Source organism: Heteronotia binoei, chromosome 9 (genome assembly GCF_032191835.1).
Source record: "Heteronotia binoei isolate CCM8104 ecotype False Entrance Well chromosome 9, APGP_CSIRO_Hbin_v1, whole genome shotgun sequence".
Taxonomy (NCBI): Eukaryota; Metazoa; Chordata; class Lepidosauria; order Squamata; family Gekkonidae; genus Heteronotia; species Heteronotia binoei.
The window spans coordinates 92,221,018-92,241,162 of record NC_083231.1 but is presented as its reverse complement, the minus strand read 5'-3'; the positions used below and the strand labels follow the sequence as shown (position 1 = coordinate 92,241,162).

General features: G+C 42.7%; 1 protein-coding gene across 5 annotated transcripts in view; it reads right to left on the bottom strand.

Moving 5' to 3' along the window:
• PPP3CA (protein phosphatase 3 catalytic subunit alpha) overlaps nucleotides 1–20,145 on the bottom strand; it is a 255,343-nt gene that overhangs the window by 23,683 nt on the left and 211,515 nt on the right. For all 5 annotated transcript variants that reach the window (XM_060246995.1, XM_060246998.1, XM_060246996.1 and 2 more), the window contains exons 8-10: nucleotides 15,435–15,529; nucleotides 6,682–6,807; nucleotides 4,258–4,332 (exon numbers count right to left, since the gene is read on the bottom strand). In XM_060246995.1, the coding sequence (XP_060102978.1) occupies nucleotides 4,258–4,332; nucleotides 6,682–6,807; nucleotides 15,435–15,529 (296 nt within the window). The remainder of the gene's footprint in view (nucleotides 1–4,257; nucleotides 4,333–6,681; nucleotides 6,808–15,434; nucleotides 15,530–20,145) is intronic.

Below are 20,145 nucleotides of genomic sequence, written 5' to 3'. Positions count from 1 at the left end.
TCCAGTATCAGGAACTTAAGGCAGCAACTTTCAAAGCAAGCAGCTCTATAACAGAGTCACTTAAGTCACAGCTGGTGCCTAGACTGCAGGTGCCATCATTTGCTTTTTTTTAAACCATTGTTGGATTGCTGATTTAGTGCCATTTATGGTTCCTTATGGCTTTTTTTTTTTTTAAAAAAAACCTCATATGAATTTTTGAGGTATTTTATTTTATTCTGGATTGTAACCTGCCTCAAGAATCTTTTGGTTGCAAATGCAAGATTAAAGACTTTAAAGAAAAATAAAATTATTTCAGAGGAAAACAAGAGATTTTCTATGAAAATTTGAAACTGGGGTCCCTAACAAAGAAACTTTAGAAAACTTTTAACAAGTTTTCATAGCACAAAACAAATTCTGTTTTGGCCTTCAAAAATGAGGATAAAATAGTCTAAGTACAGCAAGTAGGGGAACAAGAAGTTTTTAAAGAAGAAATTATTCCATTAAAGAACGTATCAAGTTAAAACAAGTTACTTCTGTTATGGCGGATTTTTGGAAGTGTTTGATACACTGAAAGGCCACAGAAATGGATACATAATAGATCATCATAATGAACTAAAATGACAAGCAAGGCACCTGTGAAATGACATATATGTATCTTCATCCCACTATACATATATGAGCCTGCTTGCAGAAAGGGCGGGATAGAAATTAAACAAATAAATAATAAAGCTATTGTACAGTTTTTCACTTCAGTTGATAAATTCAGCCCTGAGTCCTGCTCCACGTTTGGAAGTCTTTTTTATACGGAACCTCATGGACAAGGTTGTACTAAATGCAGAGACCAACCACGAACAGACAATGGGATCACAAGAGGGAAGTGATATTTCAAATATAAGGCATCTCAAGATCAATTTAGTTTTATGTTAACTTTTTCTTACATTCTTTAGTGAATGGAGGTTTTTTTGTAACCGGTAAAAATTTTTTTTGTAAACGGTAAAAAATTGTTAGTAGGCACACAAACATATACACACGGATTTAAGCCTTTAAAAATAAATAAAAGAGTTTACGTATTTTGCTCCACTCCTGAACTTTTCATTAATAAAAACACAGGAAGTTATTCAAGACACACAGCTTGGACTCTTGAATCAGTTGAGCTACACTTTCAAATAACAATGCTCAAAACAATTCAGTGATTTTTCATTAGAACAGTACAGCTTTCAATAACAACCAACATTTAAAAAGACTTCAGAAGTCCTAGGCCATAACATAATTGAAACCCTCCAGTTAATTAAATATATGCTGCTGATGTCAAGAAAAGAGTGCCATGCTGAAAAGAAATATAGCAGACATGGTACGCTAAAAGTCACCCATCTTTTTCTTACATTTCAGTTTAAAGATTCAGCTCACCATCACTCAACCAAAGTTCCCACGATCCCACTCACTTGGGAGACAGGGAGATGGGGCACTTGCTCATCAGCCACACAGATCCCTGGTCAGCAAGCCGAAGAGACTTGAAGCAACAGCAGAAATTTCTCATGCTGTTTTGAAGGTACTCTGGTCATGCCTTATCCTCTCCATTTTCCAGTAACAAATAAATGAAGATGCCTCTCTCTCAAGCTTTTAGCAAGCTGAGGGACTCATAGGGGTGATTATAAAGAATGTCTGGCTATTAAGTCAACCCTGTATTTGTTGACCCACATAAATAAGCTTGGGAGAAAAACAGCTGAAATCTACCCCTTTGTGTGTATTAAATAACTTTGGCCTTACTATGGTTTAAAGACATATTCTTTCTGAGGAAGGAAGAGTCCTAAGCACAAGTTTAGTTAACTGGTCAGGGAAAAAAACCCTCTGTACCAAATATTCAGAGAAGCATCTTTCTGTAATCAGAGACAAATAAGCATGAGTCTAAAAGAATGGTGGCCAGGAGAGTAGCACCAGAAAAACTGTTGGTGATGTAGGGGTTAACCACCACTACTTTTCTACATCAAACTATCCCTTCCTGAAGTTGCCATTCCCTATTACTGGCTGCTGGTGCTTTTTACAAATTCATATTTGCATGTATCATGTAATCTGATCCTTAGATACAAACTAAAATTTCTGTGTCCCAGAACTGTATACTTATTCTAGCTCTGTAGTTCTAAGTAGCACCCAACCTTTGGATCTGGTAAGTGAAGATTTACTGCTTTTGACCCCAGTGGAGAGAGAACTCAAGACAGTCTAGCTAAATCAGAGTTGAGCTCTTTCTACTCCTAATACATTGATCTCCTAAAGCAGCCAGCCTGATGTCCCCTGGAAGCTCACAAGCAGGGCATAACAGAGATGACTGTTTTTGTCTGCAGAGTGCTTCTGAAAAGGGAATTGAAAACAAATCAGCCAGTATCATAATGCCCCTGTATAAATCGATGGTGCAGTCTCATTTGGAGTACTGTGTGCAGTTCTGGTCGCCGCACCTCAAAAAGGATATTATAGCATTGGAGAAAGTCCAGAAAAGGGCAACTAGAATGATTAAAGGGCTGGGACACTTTCCCAATGAAGAAAGATTGAAATGCTTGGGACTCTTTAGCTTGGAAAAACGTCAACTGCGGGGTGACATGATAGAGGTTTACAAGATAATGCATGGGATGGAGAAAGTAGAGAAAGAAGTACTTCTCTCCCTTTCTCACAATGCAAGAACTTGTGGGCATTTGATGAAATTGCTGATATATATATATATATATATATATATATATATATATATATATATATATATATATATATATATATATATATATATATATTGGCCACTGTGTGACACAGAGTGTTGGACTGGATGGGCCAGTGGCCTGATCCAACATGGCTTCTCTTATCTTCTTAAAACAGAGGCCTTTTTAAAAAAAAAACACATGTCACAGCCATTGATAACCCCACCTAGCACAAATTCGTGCAACAGTTAAAACAAGCTAAATTAGTGGTTAGCTTCATGTGTTGTACCAATTTGTTTTGCTATTTGGTAGAGATGGACACAAACTGGGCACATGGCAGTGCGTGGTGGTTCATGGCTTGTTGGGGTCCATGAATGTTCATAAGTTTTTCGCTTTGCCAAACTGGTTCATTGTTTGTGAGTTTATGGAATACCCTCCTTGCAGAGATGCCAAAGGCTCTCCTCCACCCACCCTCCAAGCTGGGAGAGGTGTTTAAAAAACTATCCCACAGTGTTTGTGTGTTGGGGGGGGGGGAATGGAGTTCCTCAAAGCCTCCTCTTGAATCAGCCAGCAGCAAGCAATTCTAACTCTCTCTCACTTAATGTCTAATTCTTCTCTTCCTCACAAAGTGAGTCAGGGTGTGGTGTATATATCCAATCTGTTCCCATAGAGCAGCATGAACAACTATTATGGGTGTTTCTAGGGTTCTCCTCAAGCCCACCCCCAGTGTTGCCTAGGAATTGAATGAATCAGCACAAGGCTGTCTGCCCAACAAACTGCTCTAATGAACCACCCAAACCTCCATGGGAAAAATGATGGTTTGTTGTTGGTTCGGGAATGGTGCAGCCAAACAAACCAGGTCAAAACAAACAATTAACCAGCCTAGTTCAAATGAAAATTCAGTTCACTTTGTGGTTCATGCCCATGCCCACTATTTGGGTGTTAGGAGGGAACTTTGCCTCCAGATTAAATAAGGACTGCACAATTTTTCTATCTTAAGCAATTTTACTTGAGTCAGGCTGATTGCTGAAGGAATGCTAATGTCTGGATGAATCTGCATTGCTACAAAAATCTGGGTTTGATAAATCACTGTTTTCTTCAGATTCTGAGAAGGAAGTCCCTTTCACATTAACAGAACATTCTTCTTAAACTGAACTATTTAGTGTTTTGTTAAACAAAGTCACACCAGACACTTGTTTGCCCCAAGTTCCCTTGACATCCTATTAATATAAGTGATTAGCACCACTTTACCCAGCATGGCCTCCCATACTCACTCTTTTGGGAAACAGAGAGAAGAAATTTTAATACAAGGAACAAGATACATGACAAATTGTTTTGCCATTTTGGTCTGAAGAGGAGCAAAAGAACATATGTTTTTTACATTCTGTCTTTACACACCATGCATAAAACACTCATAACCAAAGTCTAGCAGGAGAGTTGGTTTGGGCAGCTTGGAAGAGTTTAAGCTATGCTCCAGAGAGCATCTCCCAGATCCTTCCCCTCACTCTGGGCTTGCTTTAAGATTAAGAGATTAAGATTTGCAGGCACAAATGTTAATCAGAGCAAACTTCTTCAACAGAAGGCACATGATTCTTACCATCAAAGCCATCTTCCTCTGTTCCAAGTTCATCATCTGAGCAAATGTTTAGCACGTTGACCAGCATTTCTGTCACTAAAAAAGAAATCAAATGGCAGAGATGAGAGCTGGACAAACCCCAAGGGTAGTGTGAAAGGACGGCTAAAGGAACAGCATTCATAAATGGCCACTGCACAAAAATGCACACAGAATATCTGTAGCAAAGATTATTACTATAGTATGTAAGAATACGGAGCCATATTCTTGTTCTTGTATGGTAATGGGGTGACTAGTACCATTTACTGTGAAATGCTACAGTAGGATTCCTGTTTTAAAATACATTAATACTTCCCTTTCAGTGTCTGCATATAAAAGTAAATTTTTGTCATAATCTTACCTTTCAGAGCAGGGGTGTCTAACATGTTGCCCAGGAGCCAGATCAGCCTCCCGGAGGGTTCCTATCAGGCCTGTGAGCACCTCACTGTCATCTGCTTCCCTCTCTCTCTCATTTCCTTCTTTGTCACAGCTTGCTTTGCCAGGCTTGCTCAATTGCTCAGGAGCTACAGAGCAAAGCCATTGGCTGAGGCTCCTCACTTGGGGAAGAAAGGAGGGGAGGGAGAGCTTGCTTTGCCAGGCTCTCTCAATCACACAACAGAGCTACTGAGCCAAGCCTCTTTTCCTTCTATTGGCTAAGGTTTCATCTCCTCCTTATCCCCTGGGGAGGGAGGGAAAGAGCCAGAGCTTCCTTTGCCCTGTTCGCTCGATTACACAGGAGATATACAAAATCTTTAATTGTGTTTGTCTGTGTCCTTTATACTGTGTCTGATCACTGCTCTATCTGGCTCATTAAGATCTTAGTCATGGAAAACTCTTTCCCAGTGCCAGCTGCTTGAGACCTTTTTAACTGAGGGTGCCAGGAATTGAAACACTGGAAGGAAAGTGAGGTGCTCACCTCCCTTCCAAAGTTTCAATTCCTGGCGCCCTCAGTTAAAAGGATCTCAAGTAGATGGCACTGGGAAAGAGCTTTCCATGACTAAGATCTTGAAAACTATAATGAGCCAGACAGAGCAGTGATCAGACACAGTTTAAGGCAGCTTCACATGCTAAGCTGGGTGATACAAGCTGCAAAAAGAAAGGTATTTTAGCTGACCAATGACCAAACAGGGAAAGAAGGCATTTCTGAAGTGTTTATATTTCTCCATAAAAGAACCTAAACCTAATATTATGTGGTTGTTAATACAAGCTGACAGCATCTTTTAAAGGCCAGGACCCTAGTGCACTAGCAGGCTTTCGATTTTTTTTTGCTGAAAAAGCAGTATGTTTGACTTCTCTATTGAACTCAGAGGTCAGCCTATGGCAATTCCCAAACTACCATTACTTCTAACCAAAATGTAGGGTATTCTTGAGCACATGGGGGAGGAATGTCTCTAAATACAAAGGATAGTAGGTCTGTAATCTTAGCACAGTTTGATATATCATGAGGAAAACCATGCACTGTATACATTATACTGAAACCCAAAGATGATCTTGATGTTGGCTGAGAATACCTATGCAGGTGTTTTCAATTATATGCTTCTTGCATTCATACATTTTCAGGTATATGTATATAATTTTTTTTTTAAAAAAAAACACACCTTAAAATACATAACACATGAAACAGCCCCTAGAAACTACATCTCTGCAATACTAAGCTACAATAGGCAGAAAGCTAAGTAAAAGCTGAACAGTTTCTATAAAGAGAAGGCACCACTACTACGGTTTCAAAATTACAGGTTACAGTGGATTATTTTCCAAATAAAAGTCACATGCAATAGCCAGGCAAACTGATGAACAAAAAGCAAAGAAGAATTGTAATGTCTTCATGATTCTGACACGAGTTGAAATATTGCAATAAAGATTAGTGTAAAAAACCCTATGCAAATTAGAGCTTTGTCTACTACACAGTTCAGTTAAAAAACAGTATTTCCTTGTGCTCATGAGTTGCAAAGTGACGAGGAAACAGCTGGGGGGGGAGTAGCAGGGATGCACAATGTCTGTAAGTAAGATCTAGAGCCAGTCTTATGATTGTCTTTAAGATTTGAGTGTTTAGGAAAACTTAAAATTCAGTGCACCTTGTCTTAAAGAATTAAAATACAGCATACAGGGGACTTGCAGTTACTTTGCAGTTACTTCTGCCTGGGTAACTGGGCTGTAGTGATATTACTTCCAGGTGATGCTATTACATTGAGGATGTTGCATATGATGTCCTGTCTGCACTGAAATGCCCAGAAAACCCACACACACACCGCAACAAAGAGAGGAACGGTCAACCCTAACGGAATGCTTATGATACACTTCCAATGAACTAGACTTTTTTGGTACAGCCAGACATACACTTTGGTTCAATGCTAGTGCATGCACATTTCCTTCTCTCGTTGTCAACAAGAGAGAAAGTATCTGACATACCTTTCTCACCGACAAACGGCAAGGACCAGGTAAAGACATCCATGAAATTTGGAAGCCAGTATGGATGAGGGGAACAGTTAAACTGTCTGATATTCATAACGTTGTTCTCATATTTCAATACTGCAGCTGCAAAAGAAAGTGAAAGGAAACCATTAGCATCTACCTTGGGCAGGACCCTCCCTTATGACTGCCTATTGGGAACAAAACTCATGACTAAATGACAGGCAGATACACTTCAGAAGATGTTTCAGAAATGGGAATGCTCATCACAGCCCATTCCTCTACCACCTTGAGCCAGCTGTATACAAACAGAGGCAAAACTGTTGAACAGTGTAAAATGCTTGCAGAGGGATTCACTCTACAGCTCACTGCTGAAGCCACAGCAGTGCTGTAGAAAGCCTCTTATTTTCTCCAAGGTCTTGACACATTTTCCCTAGGAGAGAAATGCCAGAGGGGCAGATCTGACTCTCCCTCCCTTGACTGTCTCCTTGCATCTATGTAAAAAAAGTTGGTAACTACAAGCCCCAGTCTGTACAGAAAGCTTTAAGAGAATTACTGTACTGATGACCCTAAAAACTGTGCCATCTCGGCATGATTTTGTTTTCTTCTCATAGCTGCCTTGAGCCAAGAGGAAAAGAGCGGTATAAATATTTTAATAAACAAAATAAATTAATAAACATCTTTTAAATGAACATATGCTTACTTTTCTTTCTACATCCTCAGATATCAGAAATACACTGAATATGTTTCTGGGTAAGTAAAAGAAGCCAAAGCTTGCCCAAATCCATGCAGTCCCATCCATAGTTGTGAAGATATGCTGCATTTTACCTACCAGTGGCATGAAGGAATGTTTAGCCAGTGATGTTTGACTACTTCAAACCAAATAAAACAAAAAAGGTAGAAATCTGCAGCTAACTTGAATCACAGAGAGACTCTTGTTATAAATGTTCAAAGGAATATAAACACAAAAGGAAAAGCTCCATCAATTTCTTCTCCTAGAATGGTTAATGATTTCTGGGAGCAGAATTAGTCCCAATTCTGTGGAAATAACAGCAGAACTTTATAATTATAATATTTAAATAGGATGTAGGTTAGTTTTTATCTCTACACTTTTCATAGTAGTGGGATAACAGAGGATTACCCAAAGCGCTGTACGCCTGAATGGGAATTTGAACTTGTGTCTCTCCAAACCTTGTCCAACCCATCACTACACCGTACTTCCCCTTTCATGTGGATATACCATATCTCTCTAGAACCTTCTGTTTCTCAAATGAGCTTGTCTTAAAACAGCCACATAGGAGTAAGAAGGGGTGTTTCCAGAAAGCAGTTAAAAGCCACATGGTGGCATATGGTCAGAGTCCTGATTGTGTTAACTGCCATTGTCTTTTTATATTACTTCTTCCTACCAGCTGACATATACAATGCTTCATTGCCCTTGCATTATAACATTTTTTGTTCATAATGTCACAGTCTTGTGGACACTTGACACAACCTTTTAAGAAGCCAGAATTTACTGTGCTATGTGCATGAATTGGAACAGTCAGTGGCAGCGCTCTTTTTCTAGCAGGCGGTCCTCTGCATATCAGGCCATGCCCCCCTGAGGTAGCCAATCCTCCAAGAGCTTACAGGGCTCTTAGTACAGGGCCTACTGTAAGCTCCAGGAGGATTGACTACATCAGGGGGGCGTGGCCTAATATACAGAGGAGCCCCTGCTAGAAAAAGAGCCCTGATCAGTGGCCAGAAAAATGCAAGAAGTTTTTCTTTGAAGAGTTGGGCTCAAGTATCTAGCACAGTAAGTCTCTTACTCTTTTAAGATGCTGCAGAACATGGTTTTGGATGCGACAGATCGACACAGCTACCTCTCTGGAAACAGTTCAGCAACCAACATGTCACATTTCAGTATGTTTACAGTCTGTACTTTAAACATACTAAAAAAAAAGTAGTCCCCTGTGCAAGCACCAGTCGTTTCGGACTCTGGGGTGATGTTGCTTTCACATTTTCATGGCAGACTTTTTATGGGGTGTTTTGCCATTGCCTTCCCCAGTCATCTACACTTTCCCCCCAGCAAGCTGGGTACTCATTTTATCAACCTCGGAAGGATGGAAGGCTGAGTCAACTTTGAGCCGGCTACCTGAACCCAGCTTCCACTGGGATCAAACTCAGGTCATGAGCAGAGCTTAAGGCTGCAGTACTGCAGCTTTACCAGTCTGCGCCACAGGGCTTTTAAACATACTAAGATATGCTATTTTTGTAACACATGTCCTATCTAGATCCTTTGCAAACCTTTGACACTGCTATGTTTTGGGGGGGGGGGGGATGGCACAGCTAGGCTTGCCAGCCCCCAGGACCTGCCGGGGGATCCCCTGGTTTTGCAGGCTCCACCCACCATCAGCCAGCTGGCCAGGGAGGGGAAGCCCCCCCCCCGCAACTGCCAGGATGTGCCTTTAGATCTCAGAAGGATAAGAAGAAGCCTGCAAACTATTTGAATTTTGGAGTGTGTGTGTGCCTTTCAGGAGGACCCAAAATGCACTGGGAGGGGCAAGCAGCTGAGCCACAAGGCTCTTCCCGTTGAGTGTGTGTGAGATTAAGACAGTATGTCCCTGCATTTATTTCAGAAGTCATATGGATAGTAAAGAGTTAACTGGAACCTGATTATGGGATGGAGGAAAACTCCACCCTCTACAGTAGACCTCTCTCTCCTATACTCTCAGTTTCCTGTTAGTCTTTAGAAGCTGGTGGAAATACAGCAGACTGTTACATTCAGCAATTCCTGTGAGAAAAGCAATTGCCCCAGTGAGATCACAAAAGTGTGGACTTGTAAACTGTTTATTTTGGCTGCTTTGTGAGTGAGTGTGCTCACTAACATTTAGAGGAAGTGTAGCTGCTGGGGGACAAGGAATTAAAGATTGTATTCAGGGAAACTATGGCTATATTTTTATTTATTTATTTTAGGGAATGGAAAAGTCTCCTGGCTCCACCTCCAATGTCCCCAGTCTCCACCACCAGGTATTTTCTGATTTGAACGTGACAACCCTAGCATAGTCAGTAATCACAGATCTAACTTTGAACAAATTAATGACCTGTTTCAATGGGGTGGTGGTGGGGGGGAAGGTTTCAGCAGATACACACTTAGTTGCAGTGGCAGAAGCACTGTCAAGTCTGTTTATAACTCTGGCTCAAGCACAGAGCATGCTGGGTAGAACCAAAGTATAACCAAATGCTGCTAGCTCATCCTCTCTTCCTTTCCCCCCCTCCCTGAGGGAGCTAGTCCTGCTTTGAAATGGTAATGTGTGAAAGTCTTATCTGTGCCTTCTCAGCCTAGGCTTGGGGGAGAGGAAGGAGCCTGAAAGTATCAAGGCCAAACGGGCCTCTAATCAACATGAGAATGTATTTGTAGCATTTATGTGTGAATGTCCCCTGCACAATTCCCCCTCCCAAAGAGAATCCTTTTGAAGTATATCTTATATGCAATGTATCTACTGTATGTGCTTTAGTCTTTTCAAGACCTGGCTTAGGCCACAAGTAACAGTATCAATAAAATAGAGTCTTTGTATCCACACCAACTCATCATTGAATCTGCAGACTTGACATTTTGAAAAGACTCCCCTTTGGAACTCAACCAACCTGGCAACTTTGTAACCTGATGGCCGAAAAGATTCCGGGAGACGGGGAGCTTTCCAACACGGAGGAAGAGCCGGTGGCACTTTGGCATGTCTTAGATGCCAGGCGAGCCGCTGTTTCCCCTCCACAGTTCCAGCTCATGGTCACCCCCCGGCAGTGGCAGCCGCGGACCTCAACCACTACCATGGATGAGGCACCCGCCCACAGGGACGCTATCCTGACCTGCCACATGAGGAGGGTGTAGATGACCGAGACGGAGCCCACCAACCTGGGCACCTTGGAGCCGGGCGAGGTTGACTCCATCCTCGTGGTCCGAGTACCGAAGGACGACCCCGAATGTGAGGATAAGGGGGCCGAAGAACCGCTACCAAAGGACATGCATGAGGAAGACGCTCGCCTTTTTCGGGCCATGGTCCGAAAGGAAGTCAATGGGGCAGTCAAGGATTTAAAGGATGAGATGCAGGCGATGACCACCCAGATATCTTGTGCTCTGGGGATAGCCGGGCCGCGGAGACCCCACCAACCTCCGCCGGTCTGCTTACCCCCACCCCCGGCGCAAGCCCCGGCGATGCCCCAGCAGGCAGGACAGACGCCACCGCCGGTGGCACCGCGCGTCCCCTGGGATGGAGGGAGAGGGCGCGAGCTAGAGGCCACCACATGAAGCGGGTGGCCATGCAGCATCAACACCAGTCCAGAAAGGGGCCACAAAAGGCTAACCCCAAAGCGGAGCCCAAGAAACCCACCAGGGGAAAACTCACCGGGCCCCGCAAGTGCTTCCATTGTGGCGACCCGGGCCACCTCGCCTCCAGCTGTCCAGCCCCCACAAGAATCCATCGGGGGGGGCAAAGGTGAGCACCCCGACCCCCAAGAAGCCGCCCGGCCGCCCTAAGGAAGCGGTGAAGAGCAGCCTCGCCACGGTGGAGGAGCCAGACGAAGACGTGTTCCTGTTGGCGGAGCTGAGCGACCTGACCCGGGCATCCGAACCGTCGGAAAACGAGAATGACCTGCTCTGAATGGTGCCAACCAGCAGGTCAAGGAGGAGCCGGCACCATTGAGGGTGAGAGTGACGGGACACTTGTACTTTGTGGTAATGAAACTGCTGAACACTAAACTGAAGAGTTTCATGCAGGTCCGGGCCCTAGTAGGCTCGGGGTGCAACCGGGAACTAATTACGCCCAACTTGGTGGAGGCTCTGGGACTAGAGAGCATGCCTTTGCCATGCCCAATGCAGTTCGAGCAAATGGATGGGTCGGTAATGTGAGGGGAGCCATGCAGGCTAGAGACTCAGTTCTTACCAATGGGAATTGAGGAGCACTGGGATCAGGAATCCTTTGTAATCGCCCCCTCATGCTCCTACCCAGTAGTGCTGGGGGTGGGATGGCTAGCAAGACATGAGCCTCGCATACGGTGGTGGGAACAGACTATTAGATTCATAGACCCCCTTTGTCGAACCCACATCTGGAACCCCGCCTGGGGTCCACGGGCTCCGGTGGCCAGAGAAAGAGCGCGCATGTCGGTGGAGGAGATCCACGCAGTCTTGAAATACATGAGAATGTATTTGTAGCATCTATGTGTGAATGTCCCCTGCACAATTCCCCCCCTCCGTAGGAATCCTTTTGAAGTATACCTTATATGCAATGTATCTACTGTATGTGCTTTAGTCTTTTCAAGACCTGGCTTAGGCTACAAGTAACAGTATCAATAAAATAAGAGTCTTTGTATCCACACCGACTCATCATTGAATCTGCAGATTTGACAATCACTGCTAAACTTCTATGTGGCTAGAAGTTTAGCCTGTTTATCTTGTCATTATACCTTTGTAATTACTTTGCGCTCCCTTATTTGAAAAAGAAATAGTCATGGAACAGTGTAAACTACCAAGATTTCTATTGCATTTGTTTAGAGGTCATTCCACAGTTGACAGATAAAACAGGATTAACAAGACATAGGATTTTTTTTTTACAGTTGGTCTTGCCTTTGACACAATCATATTTTAGGACACAACAATGCTGGTTTCTAGAAAATGCAAAAAGGGCTCACAATTTTAAACAAGCAACAATATTTCTAGCAATTTCAGTAAGTGACCTTGGTATTTCCTAATGACCACTTGTGATAACTCTTCCTTTCATATTCAGAGCTTGAAGAGAGCTGTTGTGGTGCTGTTGTTGAGCATGGGAGACCATGACGAGAGAGGTCCAGGCCTGTCTCCATTCAGTCATGAAACATGCTTGGTAACCTTGAGCCAGTAACAGTATTTCAGACTAAGCTACTTCCCAAGGATAGTGGTGACTGGAGAACAACCATATAAGCAATTCCAATGTCTTGGAATGGCAAAATAAAAACAGCATAGAAAGAAGCAATTCAATATATGTTGGTTAATGAAAACCAATTATTACCAAAGCAGATTCCAAAATGTGAAAAATTGTGTTTAATTAGATGCTTATATATGGGGGCCCTTACACCCACCAGCTGGTGAAGTTGGGAGCGTTATCTCATCATGGCTTGAAACATTAAAATCTAATACTTATAATTTATGAAAACTAATGGGAGCTTTTTTAAAAGCCGCCCTAGGAAAAAAGTCTTTAAAAATCCCATTGAAAGAACAGTTGGCTCAAAAATACTAATGTTTTTAGAATTTAAAAACTATGAAGTGATGAAATAAATAATTCATTTGGAGACATCTAAAAGCTGCTCCAACTTACAGCACATTAATAATTTATACCTCTGATACGACACTCAAATACAAGAAACTTTGAGACAACCAATTTTAAAATGCTTCTCAAAAAATGCCTTTATTTTAAAGGCTAGGAAAAGATGTACCCCGGTTGTTATCAAAAAAGCAAATGGGAAACATGCTTTATAACAATCAATGCTTTTCACAATCAAGAGCCGATTATAAAAATTTGAAGCCATTGATGGAATAAAGATTGCCCCGATAAGTTCTTGTAATGTTATTGCGGCAATGTTTAAAAGTTGCCATTTTTGCATATTGGACAAAAGGCAATTAGGGTGCCCATTAAAACTTTCAGGGGAGGGGGGGTTCAGCCTACAGGATTAATAGTTACTAATATATAATGCAATATTATGATCTGATTGCTTCCAGTACTGTAACAGGGAGTTGGGGAACCTGCAGCTATAGCAGAAACTGTACAGGTTGCTGCAGAGTCCTTTCTATGCTACTTCTACTTATCTACAACTTTAGCACTAACAGAATAATCCTAAACAGAGTTGGAAGCAATCCATTGACTTCAACGGATTTAGAAGAGGTTAATTCTGTTTAGGATTGCACAGAAGGTCTCCTGTGCAATCCTGAGCTATTTGAATACCCGTTTGGTGCTTCAGAAGCTGGGCACTGAAAAAGTCAGATATTTCTTCTGGAACTCTTATAATGACATCAGCTGTGTGTATTGTACAACCTACAAATGGTAACACAACAACCTCCACTGGAAGATGGCAGTACTGTATTGTTTGTGCAATGTGATCTCCCTTTGTGGGTGGCACACATGCTAAACAATTGAGAACAAAGTTGCTGACTCCAAACATTTATGGATTGAAAGTTGCATATTCATTGTCTTATGACCACAGCATCAAATATCATCTAGCATTTCTATCCTATACTTCCATCAAGGAGATTGTGGTGGTGTTCACAGTTCTTCCGTCTTAGAACCATTCTGTGAGATAGGTTAGGTTGAAAGACCTAACTGATCACCTATGGAGCTTCTTGGCGAAGAAGAGATTTGCTCTTGGGTCCCTTGATCCTAGACAGATACTCTAACTGCTATACTACATTCACTAGCACTTGTATGTGTGAAAGAGTCACAGTTACAACACAAGACTCCTATGACAACTACATCACCACCAATGCAATAGTCACACACCATTTACACATCCAGCTGAGAGTCATAATAAAAATGATGTACATACAGTCATCATTTGGTTGGAAGAAAATTTTAATGGCCTTTATGAACCTTTATTTAATGTAACCTGTCAATTGCTGAAAAGCAAACTGAAAACACATTTGAGTCGCAGGGCCTGGCTAAGTTTATAAGTCTCCATTAGTAGGTCTTGAAAATTCTGGTTATATAGATGGGAAAAGAGGCTCAACTGTACTTTCTCCAAAAAATCCATGGCTAAACAGAGATTAAACTCCAATCCAAGCACAGTGCTGAATCCATGCTTGCTTCCTAATCTTAACATAATTCTCTAACATAATATGCATGAACTTTGTTTAAATAAGTTGCTGAATTGCAATTTGAACTATTCAAGATACCAGAAGTGGCAGCTCTCAGAAGGCTTAATGCATACTTTCTTATTAATCCTTCTAATTCCATTTGCCACATTTGTACAGCCATTAAACTGGCAAATAGTTTGAGAAGATGAACTTCACAGCTGAAAAGTTATTTTCATTAATGGAGAATTTGGCTCTAGATCTCTACTACTCAGCCTTCTCTAGATTATAAGAACAGCATACATATACAATATACATACAGATGATGTTAGTACAATATACAGTGATTATCTGTAAATGGTGAATTTGACATTTATAAGAAAATGCTGACAATTCCAGGTGAACTTTTTATGTCCCCTGCTTGTCCCCATTAGCAATTTCTGATAACCTCATGAAGACCAACTTTTACTATGAAATCATTTGGGGACATTCCCCAAATTTCAGATGTTTATGATAATACATGAAAGTATTGAAAATCCAATAGTCACACACCCAGATGAAGAATTCAAATTCTCACAAACGTTGAGATGTGCTTAGAAACTATCAGCTCTCTTTGGTAAATCAACTCAACAATTCCCCTCCCCACTTTTGTATTCCCTTACCCCCCCCTTTTCGAAATTTCAATAAAATATATATAACCCAGAACAATAACCAGTGACAAATACATACAACACACATATGCTTCAGCAAGAGAAACATTATATGTAGTCACAAGAGCAGCTAACTCAGCACTGTCAACTAAAATTGGTTAATCCAATCACAGCATATATTACTGAATTCAAATTGTGTGATAAAAGTCAGCCATGAGTTAAGAGGAGATTAAAAAGCCAATTTGGGCCAAACAATGCAAAAGGAGAACAGTGAATTAAAGTGAACTTGTTTGTAGTGGGAGAAGTGCTCTTACCTTTGTTATTGTATACATCTAGATAGTTTGGTGCTGAAAAAATTGTAATTAGCGAAGGGAAGCCTGTTGTCTGGCTTTTCCTGTACATACGGTACCTACGACAAATTGCAGAAGTAATATTATTAGTATCATTAATTTCTCACATGGTAGTATTAATTGAGATCTTGTTATGGATATGCTAAAGGATATCTGGTTAAGTTGTAGATAAAGGAAGAAATCAATACACAGTTGTGATGTTACATGGATTTTGCAGAGGCTTGCATATGCATAACTGTATGCTCATTTATAGTCACAGGATACAGTTCACCAACTAGTAAGGGTTTTGCAGTTATTATACCATGGATAGATGTTTGAGTGGAATGCATGTTAGATACACCACAGACTTAAAGCAGGCCCAAAGTTGGTTACTGTTGCTGGACAGAGATGCAAATCATTGATTGTTTTTATTTGGGTATAGAATATACTCCAGAAAGGCAGTGTAAAGGGATGAAAGACTGCCCACATGCCACTGAGCTTTTTGTATCAGTTTTGAATTGATACCACAGACTGTACTTCCTTCCAAATTTTTTTAAAAAGCAACTTTTGTTTCATCAAGGGGAGGGGAACCAATCAGGCACTCCCAAAATTATCCATTAAAAAAGAATAACTGTGTTTCTTGAACTGTGCAAAACAGTACTTATATACAAAATAATCTAGTTTCTTACGCCTTTTCATGGAAATGCAAAGGAAGCCAAGTCTGCAGAATAACCAAGATAAGTGCCTACTAAAATTATCTGTAAATTTAGACGTGGTTGTGATGAGAATAAGATTACACAGTCTTAGCTGGTAGATATTTAGTCGACAGCAACCACAATAAAAAGCCCCAGAATTTTGAAAGTAAACAAAAAAAAGGGAGAGGTGAATGGACATATGTACTGAAACTCCCAAATAACCTCTGCAGTTGAAATTGAAGGTATTGGGCATTTTTTAAAGCCCAGAAGAATGAATACAATGTGCCCAGCAGAACCAGTGTTACTGTGGCACTGATGGAGGGCATTTTTGCAAGCCCAGATGAACTCATGCAATGTGCCCAGTGGAGCCAATGCTACTGTGGCATTGAAAACCCAAAAGGACTAAGGTGAAGCCAGGAAAGTGCTTTTGGGGGGATGTTAGGTACAGGTTCAAAAGTGTATAGAATGGACTCCTGAAAGCAAAGCACACCAAACACACAGGGAATCTAACCTTGTCACCCACTCCACTACGATCTCTCCAAATCAGGATGGATTATAATTCTGGGGTTCCTGTTATGGACGCCCCTCCCCCCAAAAAGTCACCCCAGTCTCTCCGTAAAAAATCCTAAAGTTTAAGGAATCTATGGAATGGCTCAGGAACATGCCAGTGATGCCAAACTCACAAGAAAAAGCATCCCTCCTATGCTTGCAGCCCCTCCCAAGCCTCCAAAAGTAGATTTGGAATGATAGAAAGGCAGATCGGAGAAGATTTCTGACAGAAGCTCTCTGAAGTAACTTCACAACAACTTGGTGGGCATCACAGTCCTATCAGAAAAGCAGGGGAAGTGTGTCCACAATTCTCACAGACCCTCTGTGGGCTGACACACTGAGGAGTATTTCTCTACTTTACACCAGAAACACTTGACCAACCAGCAGATTTGGAATGACAGAAAGGCAGACATGACAAGCCTTCTGACAAGGGCTCTTCAAAGTAAACCCACAACACCTTGAGGGGCACTCCAGCCCCACCAAAAACACAAGGGAAGTTCTCTCTCACAGCCAATGCTGGCCTGTGGGTGCCTGGCACCCTAGGCAGGCCTCTCCCACAGCCGCGCTCCACCCCACCCCCCCGGTGCCCCACCGAGATGCAGCGGCCACCCTGTTCCTCCTCCCACCTCCCTCTCTTTCGCGTTTACCTCCTTTCCTCGCCGCCACCACTGCCACTCCGGCCTGCCCCTGCCCTCTCTGGCCTGCCAACACCCCCTGCGCCTCCACCAATGCTGCTCTGCTCACTCGCCACCCCTCCCCTCCACCGCTCGGCGCGACTAAAACTAAGGCATGCCAGCTCCTGGCAGCCTGCACCTGTGCGTTTTGTTACAAAATGAGCAGCCACGGGCTGCCAGGAGCCGGCAGGCCTTAGTTTTAGTCACACCAAGCAGCAGAGTGGAGGAGCTGCGAATGAGTGAGCAGAGCGGCGGAGGTGCAAAGGGCGTCAGCGGGTCAAAGGGGGCTAGCAGGGAGCTGGAGGGAGCGGAGACAGGCTGGAGGGTGCTAGCGGCGGCGGGCGGGGGAGGGAGGGAGGCAAACTAGGTGGTTGCCTGGCTGGGGCACCGGAGGGGGGTAGAGCCCAATTTGCCACCCCCACCTCCCGGCGCCCTAGGCAACCGCCTAGTTTGCCTAGTGGGTGAGCCAGCCCGGCTCACAGCCCCCCCCCCCTCCCGGCTGAAACACATCATTCCAGAGCACACCTGTAAACAACAGTGGATTCTTCTACTGTGCAGAGGAATAGAAACACATACTAAGGTGGCCAGGCCACCTCCATTCAGAATAAGAGAAAAACAAACTGTCAGAGCTTCAACAGGTGGTCACCAAAGTAACCCCAGGGCAGCTTGGCACGCACCCCTGGTAAGCAATGGAATATAGCAAGGTGTGTCCACAATGTTCCCAGGGCCCCTTAGACTTAAACACATAGATCCTCTGGTCATAGCCCACCCCTAGGTGAAATTTCTGGTTATTCACCATTAGTGGAACTCATTGTACAGATAAGAGATCACTTGTTGTAAATGGTTCAAACACAATGGAAAAAGATAGTCAAGAGGTATCTTGCTTGTACAGGCAGATGTTTGTTGAGGTAGATGTTTGCTGAAGTGGAATTTTCTCCAAAACGTAGGTGTTGTGCAAGGGAGCCTACCCCCACCTCCCACCTGGAAGAGGCAACCATCTTCCCACTCAGGTTCCAAGGGTGCAATCTGCAGGCCACATCATCCAGAAAGGGAGGAGGAATGGGGGGACACGCAGAGAGGGGACCCCTCTGGGTTCTCTGCATTTTCATTCCCATAGCATGACTCTTCACACCCCTCACCGAATAATGCCATGATTGCCATAATGGCAACCCCTGGTCTAGTCCCAGACACAGTATTATGTGAGGAAAGCTGTCATTCCAGTCCCAGAACACTTCTGCCACTCCCAGGGACTGTTATACTCTGCAACCTGTCATTCCAGTCCCAGAACACATTCTGATCTCAGGGGCTGTCATTCCACTCTCCATGACTTGTCGTTTCATTCCCTGAATGCTTCTACTACTCCCAGAGGTTATTCCAATCCAAAACACTTCTGCTTCTCCCAGGGGCTATCATCCCACTCTGCAATCTGTCATTCCAGTCCTTGGGCACAGATTCTGTTCCCAGGGGCTGTCATTCCAGTCCCAGAACAGTCTATCTGGGTCAAGAGAGCATAATGGAAAATCCATTCTGCATTTTCTCCGCAGCCTTTTTTGTGCTGCAATGTATTTCAATGGAGTCCATGCATATTTGTTGGCATTCCTGGCTCCCATTAGCTCCAAAGACTATCCAAGCCTCTCCCTTGGTTTCCAATGGCCAAACTTGTCATTCCTTTTAGTACATCCCTGAATTCAAGCTCTGTTTGCCCAGCCTTTGAAGCAGAAAACAAACAGTCTGTCTGAAAATGTAATCACTCAGAAACTGCCATGAACTGCCACAAACAGCACCCAAGTTCAGGAAATACTCATGCCAGGAGCCCTTCTACAGACATTGCTTCACAAACCTCAAACCAGCTAAAATTTATGACAAACTTTACATTGTAAGCTAGTTTGTGCCTATCCTTAGTCATACAGCAAACATCACTGAAATTTACCAACTTTCATAGACAGTTTCCAATGCAATATTTAAGGAGGGGGGAGGTGGCGGGTAGTGGTATTATTCAGAAGGGGGAGGGGAGGCAGAGTCATGCTATGGAAATGAAAACTGCAGAGATCACAGAGGGGATCTCTGGACTGAATGCAACAAGTATCTTTTTTATTTTGTTGCTTTTTAACAATAATATCTTGGTCAAGTTAATCTTTGGTGCAGCTACAATTTGCTGTCTCTTTCCTCCTCCTTCTACCACGGAGCTTCCCATGTATATTGTTCCAACTTACTTGAAGAGGAATATACTGCCAAGAATAATTCTCAGTGAATTATTCCTGAGTCTAGGCTGTATGGCTTCACACTGAAGGTATGGATATACCTGACTGAATATTTAACCATACAGCATAGAAAGTCAGCATATTAGAGAGAAGAGTGGACTAGAAGCCATCTCCCTTAGACAAAACCTACATTTCCTTGAGATATTTTCTTGCATGGTGGAACGTTCAATCACATGAACCCACATTTGTATTCTAAAGTGGTCCTATCCAGACACATATTTACCACCGCAATTTAAAAAAATTAAGCCTTAAAACAAGAATACTTGTCTTTGTAACTCAACCACTATATTTTCAGGTATACTACCTCAATCAGTCTTCATACAGTTTAAGACAGAATTTTAAGGACTGATGTTTTCTAAGCACATGGAAGTACTGAATTTATTCTAGGGTGGTTTCTGTGGATCAAAAACTGGCTAATTAATAAGAAACAGAGAGTGAGTATAAATGGGCAATTTTTGCAGTGGAAGATGGTAAGCAGTGGAGTGCCACAGGGCTCAGTATTGGGTCCCATGCTCTT